This window comes from Acinonyx jubatus, chromosome C2 (assembly GCF_027475565.1).
Source record: "Acinonyx jubatus isolate Ajub_Pintada_27869175 chromosome C2, VMU_Ajub_asm_v1.0, whole genome shotgun sequence".
Classification (NCBI taxonomy): Eukaryota; Metazoa; Chordata; class Mammalia; order Carnivora; family Felidae; genus Acinonyx; species Acinonyx jubatus.
In genome coordinates this window covers 8,297,468-8,313,834 of record NC_069384.1, presented here as the reverse complement: position 1 = coordinate 8,313,834, position 16,367 = coordinate 8,297,468, and the positions used below count along the sequence as shown (strand labels likewise).

Sequence of the window (16,367 nt, the reverse complement as noted above, 5' to 3'; positions counted from 1 at the left end):
TGAAAATGTAAGCAAATTATAATTGAACTGCTTTCAGAATGTATGACTGAGTGTGATTTTACTGTAAACTATTTTCCCTTTTTCTGATTTGGGTTTTGTTTTTATTACAGGTTTAGATGCCACGGGACCTTTTTTTTCTCGTTATGGAGCATCTCTTAAGGAGCTTGATTTTAGCATCATGACTTTTCTCTGGAATGAGAAATACGGTCATAAACTAGCCTCTATAGAAGGAAAGCAACTTGATTATTTCTGTGAGCCAACATCATTGAAGGAAGCACGATGTTTAATATGGCTGCTAGAAGAACACAGAGACAAGTTCCCAGCGTTGCATAATGCTTTAGATGAATTCTTTGATATAATGGGTATGTAGACTGAGTTTTAGTTTATATTATATCTAAGGGGGAAAAATATCTCCAAAGGACCTAGCTTATTTAATACTTAAAAAAATAGTGAGAATTGTGGTACAGCCAGCTTATGTGGGCAAATTAGTGATTAAGAATATTGATTTTTTTTTTGTCATAGAATCTTTTTACTCTGTTGAGCCAAGTGTTATAGAGATACTCAGATGGGCATATTATACTGACTACGTACCATACTGTTCTCATTTTAGGTACTTTAACAGTATCATGGCAAAGGTTGCATATTAAGTGGACAGAATTTATTAGTAAATGGTTTGATGTTTAACATTCAAGAAAACATTGCCCTGCAAAGGAGGTGATGTTTGCAGAATCTATAAATAGCACATCTGTTGTAGTGGGAAGAACTTAGAATTGGGAGTTAGGAAAAGTAGGTTATGGCCCAGCTTCTTCTCTAATTCAATTCATTAAAAACTTTGTTTTTACTACTTCTTCAAGGCCCCTGCCTGAGCTGGGTGTTAACCAGGTACTCAGAATTGTTTATACTAGTCCCTGCCCTCAAGACCTTATGTTGTTGAAAAGGGAGTAAAATGAATATACAAATAACTATAATATGGCCGTAAGCTCAATAAGAGAGGATCAGAAAGAGTGCTGGGGGTTCAAATGGAGGATCAAGCCCTTGTGCTCTTCCTGGGGAGGGCGAACCCTTGGTGCAGCACTGGAGTCCAAGCTGTGAACAGGGAGGTAGTTGGACACCTCCCAAGTTGACACCTGGGATTAGAGACATGGGGTTGAGGAGGGAGTCAGGTCACCTGTTTGGGTAGTGGCATGGAGTCCAGTTTGGTAGAATAGGAGGACTAGTAGTTAATTCCTTAGTTTCCCTTGGATCTTAGTTTCTTCATCATTGAAGTGATAGGATTTAGAGCCATTGATCTGTGTGGTCCCATTTTGCTTCAAAATTCTAATATTCTTAGATTCTATATTAATTTTAATTTATCTTTGGTACTACATGTATGTCTTATGATAATCTCCCACCCCACCCCAATCCCTCAGCATTCCTTAGTATTTGCTTTACATGTTGTCAGCAGTTAGACCTAAAATTTCATGCTTTGTTTTAAAGAGCACATTAAAAAGTCCAGCCTTGTACAGAAGTATCACACATTACAAATTTCATATGTATAAGGAACTGAAAAGCTTGCTTTTGTTCTGGGTCTTAGGAAGGAGCACATTCAAATATAGATGGCTTATTTTTCCAGGACACAGCTTCATGGCTGGAGGTGACGTGCTTGTTGATAGCCTGAATTTATTCCGTCAGTTTGCTGCTGCTGGTAGTAAAATACTGTCTGGGGACTGAGCTTACAAAACCCAATGCATGTTTGGATCACACAACAAAATAACTAAAAAGGACACAATTCTTTCTTTGTGTGCATTTTTTCTGATTCTTGTGTTCTATACTCCAGATATACTATGACTATTCCTCTGGTTTTAGTCATAGAGTCAGAAGCCACCAACCAAATGACTAGCCATCCCAACAGATTTTCTCTCCAAGAGCTGTGCTTCTCACCCTTACTCCAGACATTTTCAATTTTGTCTCTTTTCATTTAAAGGGATGATTACATTTCTTAAAACTTTTCAGAATCCACTGATCTTGTAAATAAAAACATCCAATCCTATCACTAATTCAGAGTTTCAGCCTGTCTCCTGAACTCTGCATACTGTTTTACTGTTGGTAGTTCTTTGTAGACAACTAAAAGGTCCCTTAAGAGCAGTGTGGCTGAACCCACTTACTGTATCCCCAGAGACCTGTTTTTCCTAAATTTATCTCAGTAACATTGTTGTATATCTTGTATCTATGCAGGAAACCCTGAAAAAAGTCTTGATTCTTCCTTTTCCCTATTACCCCATATCTAGTCTGTCACCCGTTCCAGTAAGCTTTATCTTTGATCTCTCCTCTCCTGTCCATCTCCACTTCCCTAGGTCAGAACCTTAATAAGCTTTCCATGATTAGACCATGCTGGTAGCCTCCAAACTGGTGTCTGTTCTTTAGATCTTCCCACTGCAGATCTTCCTCTTATATTGCCACTAGTGACTCTTCTGGAACATCTCTTTCATACAACTGTAACAATTCTGTTAAACACTTGCTTAGTTTTGCCTACACATTAAATTCACATCATCTGTGTGATTTATCATCACTCTCCCCATGTGCCCTGTGTACACACACCCCACTTCTTGAAGGTGTACAAACCCTCCTCGTACTTTTCCTGCCTCATGTCTTTGCTCCTGCATTTGCTCCAACTACGTCCTGCCCCTTTGCTTGTTTCTTTCAAGTCTCATTTTGATATTGCATCCCTCTCTGAGCCCTCCCTGGCCTGTCATTGAGCCTTTATCCTTGAAAACTGTATTATTCCATCAGCTTTGTTTCCATTGTATTTATTGAGGCACTTGGCACTCTGGGTTGCACGTATTTGCTTGCTTGTGTATTTGTACAACATAAGCTTAGAATACAAGCGTATCTATGACAGGGGTTATTCTCTGCATCTTTGTATTCGCAGCATCTAGCACAGAGTTTGATATCTAGAAGGCACTCAAATTATGCTGAACTACATTGACATTTTGTGATTCTTTGTAGTTGGTTTCCATTTAATTGGCCATTTGCTCTTGGTTTCTAAACTAAACTTGTGTCAAAGCAAAATAAGGAGCAAAATATAGTTGATGATAGTAGTGTCTGTGGTGATTTTCTTTAAGGCTTTAGTGTGCTGTCAGTGTAAAAATTTCATTTTCTCACAATTTATTGGTATTTTCCTACAGACAGCCGCTGTACTGTATTAAGGAAACAAGACAGTGGTGATGTGCCGGTAGGTTATTTGATTGCTTTAAACGTGTTAATTTGTGTTAGCCAAAGGAAGAGAGGAGTACCCAGGCCAGTGTTTACTTACATCACAGGTGGCATTCTAGAACCAAACATGGAGGATTTCTGGCTAACATATACTCATTTATAGAATGTTAATGCCAGTCTTCCTCTTGGAATTAGAGTGACAATCAGCAATCAGCAAATTCAAGAGGCTTAAATTAGACAATGTCCATAAAGTTTCGCAACTAATAATTGTTAATCTCAGAAATAGGGAAGGAGTTGAGTCATCTCCTGCCTAAAAATGAAAAGTTATCTGTAATGATTAAAATTCTAATGTTTTGTTCTGTAAGGAAAACAAAGAGACTTTGTTTTGAATGGCTCCAAACTAAGTTAAGTTAAAATAATTCCAGAGTCGTTTTTCTTAGTAGGTTGTGGCAGTTTTCAAACAGAAAGATGCATATTTACTGATTTTTAGGATCAGGTCATCTGTACTTGAACTTTTCTTAATCTGCCTGTGAAATATACTGCCCAGCTAAGTATGGAAACACAACTAACACACCCAGTGGGAAGTTAAATGTCTTCTAAGTCCACTGTGCCTCAGAGTTGGCCAGGTGTAGAGTGTCCAGTTTACCTTAAGAAAAGGAATGCCATTGAAATGGTGGTAGCATATAATCGGAATTACTCTAAAAGACTGATTAATTACTTGAAATATCATACACCTTATTAAAATGTTGGACCAAGAGGTGGTTCAGTCGGTTCAGCATCCGACTCTTAATTTCATCCCAGGTTATGATCTCACAGTTCATGAGATCAAGCTCTGCATCGGGCTCTGGGCTGACAGTGCAGAGCCTGCTTGGGATTCTGTCTCTCCCTCTCTCTCTGCCCCTCCTTTGCGTGTGCACACACACACACACACTCTCTCTCTGAGAAATAAGACATTAAACAATTTTTGGAAGCAATTTTAGTTATAACAGTCACTATTAGGCTTTCTCTTATTTTCTATTATAAATCATAACACTAGGGCTAACATATGAAGTGTTATTTTTGTTCAGCATTTTGTGGATATTCAACTTGTGGCTAAAACCAGTATATACTTTATACAGAGCTTCATCATGCTGTTATTTGAGTGTTCATTGTTTTTTCCCCCATTTTTCCAGTTTAATTCTGCCAAGATAAAAAATAAAGGCAAGAAAAAGAAGCCAAAAGATTCAAAGGTATGGAGTATTTTTGGTATTAATTCTTGTCTAAAATAGTTAATTGAATATATAAATTAGAATTAACAAGTTCTTGGGGATATTTTGAAGTACTTTATAGAGAAAGACTTTTTTTAGGATTTAAAGATTTGCTCCAAGCCCATGAGCCATATAGGGCATTATTTATCTTCTGGGGGGTTCTTCGTGGCTGTCATGTATGTGGGAGCTCAGGAGGGCAGGAGTTGAGACAGTGAACAGATATTAGAGGAGGATTAGAGCAGCTCTTTGTAAGTTCTGCTAAAACCTGGCTTTTTATCTTTGACATTTGAGTTTTTTTGGAGTATTGGAAGCTACCTGAATGTTAAGTTGGGCCTATTTATGGGTGTTGAAACTTTATTACTATGTGTTCCTGTTCACAAGGAAATTTAGATAAGTCTTACATATTGGCAATTTGCATGCATGCATATTTATATAAGCATTCATTTGTTTTAATGCTAATTTTTTTTCATGGAATTTTAAGGTAGAAAATTGTTTTCATTTTTGTGTGTTTTAAACTAGCCTATGTTAGTGGGGTCTGGAACATCTTCAGTAACCCCAAATAATGAGACTATCACTTCAGGTGAAGACCACAAGTAAGTAAAATTGAAAATGTGTGCTTCAAATTTTAACTCAAGTGTATTAACTTAGCAAGTGGTATTAATTTAACATCATTTAAACTTGTGTTTTATTTCTCTAACTTCACTATCTAAATTTGTGCATCTGTGATGACAGCCTAGTGTGATCCATCTTGGTTGATTTTATAATATGGCTTGTCAGCATTAAGAATTCCTGCAAACAGCATTAAAATCATTGGGCTAATGACATTCATTAGATAAGTTTGGGAACTTACTGTATGCAAGATACTATGCAAAGATTTAGGAAGTAGTCTTTAAGATGTTCAGTGAAGAGAATTTCCTACTGATAATTACTAGCATATTTGCTATAATAGAGAGGAAGATGTTTTAGATGTTCAATCTTAGATGTGAATGATTTTCAGTGGCATCTAGTTGTTGAAACTGAGTTTTCAGAAAACAAGTAGACATAAGAAAAAGTAAAAGTAGTGAGTAGCAATGACCTTTTTGTCATATTCCTTTATGAACCAGAAACCCATTTTTTTTTTCACATTTCTTAAAGGAGTTGTCATAAGAGCTGCTTTTGCACATTTTCATGGATTCTTTAAATGGAGGAATTATTTTAAGTTCAAATAGTAATAGTCCATACTTAGAACTTATGTACCAGGTACTATTCTCAGGGCTTTACATATACAAACTCATTGAATATACTCTTCACCCTGGGAGATAAGTACTGTTATCATGTACATTTTACAGATAAGGGGATTCATGCACAGTGTAGTTGAGTGCCTAAGAACCTGAAGCTTGTACATGTCTGAGCCAGGATTAAACCTGGTAGTCTTGTTTTAGAACTCACAAACTGCTACATCTTTTTAGAATGCAAAATCGTACACTTTAGCAAAAGAATCTTTTTGTTAAGTGTTTTACTGGTTCCAATCTCACTTTAGCTTAAATTAATAGCAGTTATAACAAAATCTTTAACAAGTTACAATTAATATAACGTTGATACTTTTAACACCAGGAGTTTCAAAAAATTTGTTCTTGGGATCAAGAGTAAGTAGTTAGTTAAAAGTGCTTCCTTGGAGGTTTATAAATGTATACACACACACACACACACACACACACACACGGTTTATAAATGTCTACACACACACACACACACACACGGGTAACTTTTCTGCATTTAATTATCTGGTAGTGTTTTTTTGCATTGTAAGGCTGAGTCGTATGTTACTATCTTTGTTTTAATTTAAATATTCTGGGTCATCTCAAAGTTTAGGACTCACAAAAAAAATTTCTTTTTTTAATCAGCAGACGCAATCCAAATTCTGCAGGCCCATTTGTGGTACCTGACCACCTTCGGCAAGATGTAGAAGAATTTGAAGCTATCTATGAACAGCACAGCAGTGAATATGTTGTCCGTAATAAGAAGCTGTGGGACATTAACCCAAAACAAAAATGTTCAACGCTGTATGAGTAAGTAGTTTAACATTCCTACTAGTATTATTTCATACTGAAGCTGCCAGTTAAAGATTGCAGGTTGTTTAATTCCTTTTGCTTATTAAAGGAATCATTTATTGGCTTACAAAGTTGGGAAGGAAAGTATTTTTATGGCTTTTGTCGTGTAGTGCACAAAGTTAACTGAGGGTTTTTAATTTTAAATTTAGAATCCTGGAGCACCTGCGTGGCTCTGTTGGTTGAATGTCCCAACTCTTGGTTTCAGCTCAGGTCATGATTTCACCATTCTTGAGATGATTGGAGCCCCGCATCGGGCTCTACACTGACAGCACAGAGTCTGTCTGAGATTCTCTCTCCCCCTCTCTCACTCCCTCTCTCTCCCCCTTTCTCTCCCTCCCACCCTCCCTCCTCTCAAAATAAATAAATAAACATTTAAAAAACAAAAAAACCACAGTGGTCTGGCTGGACCCAGGTCTGGTACTTGAGGGCAGCCAGGACCTTTTATAAGTAGATAGATATAGATAGATAGATAGATAGATAGATAGATAAGTAAAGTAAGTAAAATAAATAAATAAATTCAGAATACTACTAATAATTGGTTTTGTCAGTTTGAGCTGCTAATATAGATATTTTCTGTCTCTAAAACTGACCCTGGTATGTACTGATGGGACTGTAAAAGTTTCCAGCCATATCTTTCATCATGAATTCCAGGGTATACAGTACTCCTCCCTTATCCTTGGTTTCGCTTTCTGAGGTTTCACTTACCTGTGGTCATCCGCAGTCCGGAAGCAGATGATACTCCTTCTGACGTGTTGTCAGAAGGTCAGTAGTAGCCTAATGTTACGTCACAGTGCCTGTGTCACTCATCTCACTTCATCTCATCACAGAGGCATTTTATCTCCTATCATTGCAAGAATTGAGTGAGGATAGTGCAATAAAATTTTGAGAGAGAGACCACATTCACATAACTTATATTACAGTATATTATTGTAACTGTTCTATTTTATTTTTAGTTATTGCTGTTAATTTCTTATTGCACCTAATTTATAACTTAAACTTTATCATAGGTATATATGTGTAGGAAAAAATAATATAGGGCTCAGTACTATCTGTGGTTTCAGGCACCCGGGGTTGTGGAACATCTCTCTTGTGGATAAGGGGGGAGTTCTACATTTGACAAGGAGTCCTATTATTATTTGGTCTCATTGTTCTTTTGCTGATGGATGCTGTTGTTTAGCATCTCCTAAGTCCAGTGACAAGTAATGTAGCTTGTCAAAGTGTTGCCCTTTTATTGGGTAATGAGGATACCAGGATCCCATTATTACTTCTGCTGAGGTGACAGGTGTTCTGCTGGAATGATAGTAAAGGTAACAAGACCTTGTATCTCTGTATTATACGGGAGACTTGTCTTCCTGACATTGACATAATACAAGAGAAGCAGACTTTTCTTTTTAAATAACTTTGGCTGTTACTTTGGGATTGAAATGTGAATATGAAATCAACGAGTCTGAGTAGGGTAGATGAAATAATGGAGTAAAGGGTTCAGGAAAATCTAACAAGCAGTTACCATTTTGAGCTTGGTATTACTAAGTAGTGCATGCTACCTTCCTTAAGAAGACAAATTGAGGGTTAAGATCTGCAATAGGAAATTAATTTAAGACCTGGTTATTCTCGCAGAAAACCTGTTACTCATCCATAGTTTAGTCCTTGCTTCTGTTTTCCCCAGTCGCTTCTTTCCTTTTCAGTCTGGTTATGCTCCCAGACCCTTCTTTATGGTTTTTCTTTAAATTTTTTTTTTTAATGTTTATTCATTTTTTGATAGAGACAGAGCGTGAGTGGGGGAGGGGCAGAGAGAGAGGGAGACACAGAATCAAAGCAGGCTCTAGGCTCCGAGCCGTCAGCACAGAGCCCGATGCGGGGCTCGAACTCACTGACCATGAGATCATGACCTGAGCCAAAGTCAGATACCCAACCGACTGAGCCATCTAGGCGCCCGTATGGTTTTTCTTTAGAGTTGAAATGCTGAGCATATCATATTTCCAGAAAACTCCTGGATGACCCCATGGAAACAGCTATAAAACTACACTAGTATTTCTTAAAATATGGTAGGCTTTGCTTCAAGCATCCGAAACTGAAGCTAAACTGTGTCATTGTCAGGACCTTGCTTCTTAAAGAATTTATTACTGTTATAAGTGGGAGGAAATTAAACAACTTTATGAGGAAGAAAATAGGCTGATGTATTTTGAGATAAAACTTTAAAGTCAAAAACTTACAGGAAGTTACACCTCAAAACAATTCTTACTCTGAATTTTCAAAAGTAGACATGTGATGATGAGCTTAAGAACAATTTCTTTTAGGGGTGCCTGTGTGGCTCAGTCGGAGGAGCGTGTGGCTCTTGATCTCGAGGTCGTGAGTTCGATCCTCATGTTGGGTGTAGAGATTACTCAAATGAATAAATGAATAAAACTTTAAAAAAAAAAAAAGAATGATTTCTTTTAGTGGCCAGTGGGTAAAAGAAAAATGAAACTAAAATTTTGTGTATGACAAGAGTGTTAGAGTAGAAAAAAAATATTACGCAAGGAATCCAGAATATTGGGATAACTGCTGTTAATTTTATCCTGACTCACGTATTCCACTGTGAAGGTGGGGATTAGACTGATTGGTGTATAATTGACTTGACCCTCTTCTAGTTCTAACAATTTATGATTTTAGATAGTTGAAGGGAATTGTATTTCACTGGGTAGCGTTCTGCACTTAGCTTTTCCTACCTCTTTCGTGGTATTAATTAGTCAGCCACGATTTATTTAACCACTTAGGGTTAAGCACTGTGGAAGATTGCAGACAAAGTAGAAGACACAGTCCTTTCGCACAGCTTGCAAGTAGCAAGAGAGCTGCATCATTGGTCTGATCACACTGTATTGTAAAGAGAATGACTTTGTGAGGGAAGAATCATGAGCTTCTACAAAACAGTGATTTGTCAAAGGGCCACCGCCAGCATACTAGGGTGGGAATCCTTTCCCAAACGTTTTCTTCATCCTGTCCCTTGCCCCTGTGCCTTCAGTGGCCTGTAATGGCACTGTGGAAGGCCAGCCATGACCATTTCAGACCCTGATGGTCCCTATCCAAGTGTGAAAATATATGTACGCGAGTAAACATGTACTTGCATATATGAGATAACAACATAAGAACTATTAATCTTTATGGTATAGTTAGGTTTTTGTTTGTTTGTTTAAACTGCTGTCTTGGGGTGCCTGGGTGGCGCAGTTGGTTAAGCGTCCGACTTCAGCCAGGTCACGATCTCGCGATCTCGCGGTCCGGGAGTTCGAGCCCCCCGTCAGGCTCTGGGCTGATGGTTCAGAGCCTGGAGCCTGTTTCTGATTCTGTGTCTCCCTCTCTCTCTGCTCCTCCCCCGTTCATGCTCTGTCTCTCTCTGTCCCAAAAATAAATAAACATTGAAAAAAAAAATTTTTTTTTTAATAAATAAATAAAAAATAAACTGCTGTCTCATGTAGTGTGCCGTTTTTACCTCTGGTTCTGAAGTGCAGGAACACTATCCCTTTTAGAGTCTGAGACTTTGAACAGGAGCAATGATGAGAGAGATGCATCTTGTTTAACTTGGCAGAAGTGGAGTCAGCCTCCTTGTTTCAGTTGTATCTAGCATCTTTCATTAGAGCTTTGGCCTCTTTCATGTCTGCCGAACAGCCATACCAGTACCACTGTTCTGTGCATCAGTGGATGGTTGCTAACCCCTGTAAAACACTGGTTATAAAGAAGTCATATTTATGCTATTTTGGACCCAGTGTTTCCCTTGCAGAGATGATTTTTCAGGGCTAGAAAGATGTATAAATAGAGTTAAAGTTCATTTTTGTGTTGCGTTTCAAATAATAGCAACTATAAAAATTTTATTCACAATATGGTTTATAACACACTTTCCCTTTGGGCTGGGGACCCTTGTTAAATTTTGTCCTGCCTCAATGTTTGAAAAATTCATTGCTACTTAGGCAGTGGAAAAAATGTGGAGGCTCTATTTCTTTGAAATTGCATAGTATGTGTCTTGGTTGCTAGTTATGCCATTGTTATAGACTGAATACCAAATTCTAATGGAAGAGGAAGGCTCTTGGAGCCTGACACAAGAATGGGAAAAGAAAATAGCCCCTTAACTGGAGTGCACCCCAGTCTAGGACTGGATGTAGATTAAGGGATCACCCCATTATGTGTGTCTGATCCTCTGCTATATTGATTTATTTGATTTTTTGTTTTGTTTGTATTGGTTTGTTGATCAGACATGATTAGTTTCAGTACTTCTGAATCATTGCATATTTCTAAACAGAAAAATGTTAAGAGTTTTACTGTATATAAATTCCAATAGGATTTTAATGAAATTTGATTTCTTCTCATTTGACATTCTTGTTACTGATACTCTTGTTATTTTTCTTGAATAAATTTTCTTTTCGTTACTTTTAAAATAGATTGTATAATTATGTAATTGAAATTTATGAAATAACTTTTTAATCCCTTTTCGGTTTTTTTCCCAACAAATTTTTTAAGGATTATTCTCCAAGGGTAAACAAAATTTTGCTTCTAAAGTATCACTGATTGCATATAGCTTTTGTCAGATTTAATATGAGTATAATATGTTTGTTGGGGAGGTGTTGAGATCAGTTGGAAGTGAAATAGTATTTTTCTTGGGGAGAATTTTGGGGGAAACACTTTTTTCAAAAGAACATGTTTAAGTACTTCCTTGTAATAACATGTAAACATAAATTTTTTCCAAGTTATTTCTCTCAGTTGTTGGAAGAGCATGGTCCCTTGGACATGAATAATAAAATGTTCTCTGAAGAATATGAATTCTTCCCAGAAGAAACTCGGCAAATACTAGAAAAAGCCGGAGGTTTGAAATCTTTTCTCTTGGGATGTCCTCGTTTTGTTGTGATTGACAACTGTATTGCATTGAAGAAAGTTGCATTACGGCTTAAGAAAAAGAGAAAGAAGAAAAACATTAAGACAAAAGTGGAAGAAATTTCAAAAACAGGGGAGTATTTACGAGTTAAACTACCACTGAATCCAACCGCGAGGGAATTTAAACCAGATGTAAAGTCCAAACCAGTGTCTGAGTTATCTTCAGCACTAGCTTCTGAGGACGTGAAGCCCAAACCTGTATCTGCTAATTCTCCCCAACCAACCTGTGAAGCTGTGAACCCGAAACCAGTGTCTGATAATTCTTCTAGATCAGTTTCTGAGGATGAGAAGCCCAAGGAGGTCTCTTTTGATTCTCCCACATCAGTGTCTGAGGATGCCGGTCACAAGCAAGTATCCTGTAATTCTCCCAAACCAGCCTCTGAGGATGTGAAACCAACCTACTGGTCTCAACCCCATTTGGTCACAGGATACTGTACATACCTCCCCTTTCGGGGATTTGACGTTACCCAGACACCACCAACATATATGAACGTGTTACCCAGTTTGTCCCAGTACACTAACATTTATACACCTCTAGCCAGTGTTCCTTCTGAATATCAGCTGCAAAGATCAGTACCAGTGGCGCCATCATTTGTAGCCAGTGACAGACCAGATGAAAGTGCTGCTGTATATTTTGAGGGTCCTCATTTGAATGCTGAGAATACTCCTCCTGGTAACGAGATTGCCCCTAAAACACAGATCCTTCAGGAATCTTTGGAAGTATCAGTAAAGACACAGTGCAGCATGAATGGTGACGGTACAGCCCTCAGTGGGTCTAACAGCCATGAAGGTCACTGTGGAAATTCTGCCAACAAGTGGGAAGTAAATCTAGAAAGTACCGACGAAGTAACAAATATTCCACATACACAAATGGCTGCTATACAGGTAAGACCTAAATAGAAAAAAGTAATCTCAATTCTGAAGTTAAATTTTCCTTTTCATCTTTCTTTGCCATTTACTAAAATTCTTTTAAATTATTGACTTTATAATGGTTATGAAAGCTTTTGCCTGGAAATGTTTTAAAAATATGAACCCTTTTGTAGGGCATGATCGGTAATTCAGAAAGAATTTTTGGGTCTAGTAAATAATACCCTTCTTCCCTAACCAAGTTTTGTACCAGTTGAGAAATGAGATAGAGGAATCAGCAGATGGAGCCATCACGTTAATGATTAATAATGGCACCATTGAGGATGATGTAGTTACTTCTGTAGCACTTGCACATCCTGGTATTGAAGCCCTGACACACCAGCCTACCTACCCAGTTAGAGCTAGACCAGGAAACCTCACAACGTGGGGTGCTGGCCCCACAAACTTACTGTATGGAGAATGAAAGGAAATATGCTTTTTGCACAGGTGGCCCCAAAAAACAGAGTCTGGGCTATATGTGACCAGTTTCTTTTACGAAAACCAGTTTCTCTAAAAAGACAGCCAGGTGGAGAGAAACAAAAGAGATGTGAATAAAAGTGACTAACAAGCATGAGAATAAGTTTATGTTCTGTAGTTCACTTTGTCGGGCGTGAATTCATTAGACCCTTGTTGGATTATCCCCCTCCTTGTTATGTTTTCTGTTTTCTAAAAAGCTCTGAAAGCACATGTTAGAGTAATAAACCAAAATCATTTTCATTTTTACCAATTCTACATGATAGCTCTTTCCTAATACAAGAATTTGTAGAAAGTGTGAGTTATTGAAATTGGAGAAAAATAAATAAAACACACCTCGAAAAAATTGTGAGCATGTCTTAAAATGTCATTACATAATGGATTTATTGTACCACAGGAATTGAGATTAATGAAATTGTTTGTTTTTCCCCAAAGGTGTCTTGGAATATAACACATCAAGAGGTCAACACTGAGCCATATGATCCTTTTGAGGCACAACAGGTGAGTCAGAATTGTATTAGACTATTTAAAGGTTTTTTAGTTTTCATTATTATAACTAGATGGCAATGAACTAGAACTATTTTGGAGTCTGCTAATTCCATATAAAATGTTACCATGCAATAAGCTTTAGAACATGACAAAAAAAATTGTTTTTATTGAATTTGGGAAAGAGGCAGAAACAAAAGTATTTTTTCCCTAGCTTATTTATTTCAAAGTATAATGGCTTTATTGTTTTAACTGGTATAATGAGCCTCTATTAATTTATATGTAAGAGCTTATTCATGTGAATGATACAGAAAGTTTTATAATAAAAACCTTCACCATTATAAGAATGATTCAGTTAGAAAAGCTATTAATATAATATATTGTGTTGATGTATCTTAAGAAAAGTTATTTGGCCAACTCCATAGTTCCTGAAAGGTATTAGATAAAATTCAATTCCCCTTCTCGTCTAAAACTCATAATAATATGGTGAAAGATGAATACTTCTCCACATGCTAATATCTTTTTCTCAAGCCAAAGCCTTCATCTCACTTTTAGGTGAAACATGACCATTAGTATTTTATTATCCTGGAGATAGCAACTGACAAAATTAAGAGAAGTAAGATTGTAAAAGAGGAGGTGTAATATTATTTCTTACGGAGGCTAACATTGTGTATCTGGAAGATTAAAAAATAATCAAGTGAAAATGCAATACCAAACTCTTAAGAGAATTCAAAAAGGTGATTGGATAGAATACTTTTCCAAATATAAACAACAATCTGTTGCAAAGTATACTAGAAGATAAAATTCCATTTTTAATAGTAACCAAAAGATAAAATAGTTAAATCTATGAAAGAAAACTTTAAAATGTACTGAGAAATGCACAAAAGACTTACGTAAATGAAAAGTATTGAATAGGAAGGTCCATTATTGTGAAGAGACTGGTTGTCCCTAAAGCTTTTAACACAGTTCCAGTACAATCATGAACAACATGTATTAGTTACCTGTTGCTACATAACAAATTACCTTAAAACCTAGTGCTTTAATTGGGGCGCCTGGGTGGCTCAGTCGGTTAAGCGTCCAACTTCAGCTCAGGTCACGATCTTGCGGTCCGTGAGTTTGAGCCCTGCGTTGGGCTCTGGGCTGATGGCTCAGAGCCTGGAGCCTGCTTCCGATTCTGTGTCTCCCTCTCTCTCTGCCCCTCCCCCGTTCATGCTCTGTCTCTCTCTGTCTCAAAAATAAATAAAACGTTTAAAAAAAAATTAAAAAAAAAAAAAAACCTAGTGCCTTAAAACAACAATAAACATTTATTATCTCACAGCTTCTGAGTCAGCAATTGAGCGGTTCAGCTGATGGTTCTGGAGATTGCTGAGGACTTGCAGCCAAGATATAGACCAGGGCTCATCTGGCCATCTGCAAGGAGTAACTGGGGTTGGAGGTTCTGTTTCCAAGATGGCTCACTCACACAGCTAACAAGTCGCTGCTGACTATTGGTGGGGGCTTCAGTTCCTTGCCTGTGGACCTCCATGTAGGACCACTTGAGTGTCCTCATGTTCTCATGGGGCCTGGCTTTCCCCAGAGTGGTTGATCCAAGGTAGAAGTAGCAATAGCATTCATGACCTACTTTAGAAAGCCACTTTTTATCACTTCTTATGTATTCTCTTAGTCACACAGACCAACCCAAAAACCCTGATACATTGTAGGGGAGGACTGTACAAGGGTATAAATACCAAGAGGTGAGGATCTTGAGGGCCACCTTGGTGGCTGGCTCCTGCACAGGGTTTATCTGAAACTGGACAAATTGATTCTAGTTTAGCACATAATCTATTTTAGCACATAAATAGGCCGTTAAAATAAGAGACAATAGAACAAAAGAAAATAGAAATTTAAGGTATAATAAATAAAAATGGTATTAGCAGAAAGTAGTTTATTAAATATGTGGTATTAGGAGAATTGTTAATTAGGAGAATTATTAAATATGTGGTATTAGGAGACGGGTTGCCTGTCTAGAAGAAATTAATTTGGGTCCCCACCTTATTTCCATATACCAAAGTAAATTCCAGACAGATCAAAGATTTCAATATTAAAAAGCAGATCCACAATTTACCTAGAAAAAAAGGGAATTTTTTTTCATGAGATTAATAAACAGTATAACAAAGAGTATCTGTTTATATATACACATATATAATCTGTGTGTACATATGCATAGCATGTATTTGTATATGGACAAATAGACACATGATGTCAAAACACTAATGACAAACTAGGAAAGTTATTTGCGGTATAGGGACAGAGAACTAATTGCCTTGTTTAACGTACAAAGTTTCTGTAAATTAATCAGGGAAAGATTAATAATGCAAAAATGGGAATGGATGTGAATAGACAATCCACAATAAAATAAGGATGATTTTTTAAACATATAAAAAGATGCCCAGCTCCGCCTGAAATAAGAAAGTCATTTATGCACTGTTGAAAGAATGTAAAAATGTAAATTTCTGGGGATGGCAATTGGGAATTTACCTGCACTCCTATATATGTATAGAGACCAGTGAACAAGGGTATTTGCATATTTGTTTCATCTGCGTTAGTGTCAGCAAAAAATTGAATACAACCTAAATATCCATCAGTATTAGACTCATTAAGTGAATTATAGTCCAGCAATTTTATTATTACTGATATGGAATGATTTACAAGACCAGATAGATAATTAAGTAGGAAGAAGTAAGGTTAGATTGTGTTGCTATGCTTGGTACAAATAGCTTTATAGTTTTGGCCAATTAAAAAAGTAATGTAATGGGGTGCCTGGGTGGCTCAGTCAGTTAAGCGTCTGATGACAGCTCAGAGCCTGGGGCCTGCTTTGGATTCTGTGTCTCCCTCTCTCTCTGCCCCCCCCCCCCCACACACACACACTCACTCCTCTCTCTCTCTCTCTCTCTCTGTCTCAAAAATAACATTTAAAAAAAATAATGTAGAACTCTTAATTTTTTTAATGAACAATACTGAAAATTATGGAGGAGAAATTAAAAGTCATCTATGTTGCCTTCTCCCTTATTTACATTTTGATGTGCAGCCCTTA

General features: G+C 37.2%; 1 protein-coding gene across 9 annotated transcripts in view; it reads left to right on the top strand.

Moving 5' to 3' along the window:
* TTC3 (tetratricopeptide repeat domain 3) overlaps positions 1-16,367 on the top strand; it is a 125,754-nt gene that overhangs the window by 74,557 nt on the left and 34,830 nt on the right. For 8 of the 9 annotated variants that reach the window (XM_027041624.2, XM_053220555.1, XM_053220556.1 and 5 more), the window contains 7 exons: positions 111-362; positions 3,165-3,211; positions 4,365-4,421; positions 4,959-5,032; positions 6,323-6,487; positions 11,245-12,313; positions 13,244-13,309. In XM_027041624.2, the coding sequence (XP_026897425.2) occupies positions 111-362; positions 3,165-3,211; positions 4,365-4,421; positions 4,959-5,032; positions 6,323-6,487; positions 11,245-12,313; positions 13,244-13,309 (1,730 nt within the window). The remainder of the gene's footprint in view (positions 1-110; positions 363-3,164; positions 3,212-4,364; positions 4,422-4,958; positions 5,033-6,322; positions 6,488-11,244; positions 12,314-13,243; positions 13,310-16,367) is intronic. The other variant, XM_027041620.2, reaches the window with a different exon arrangement.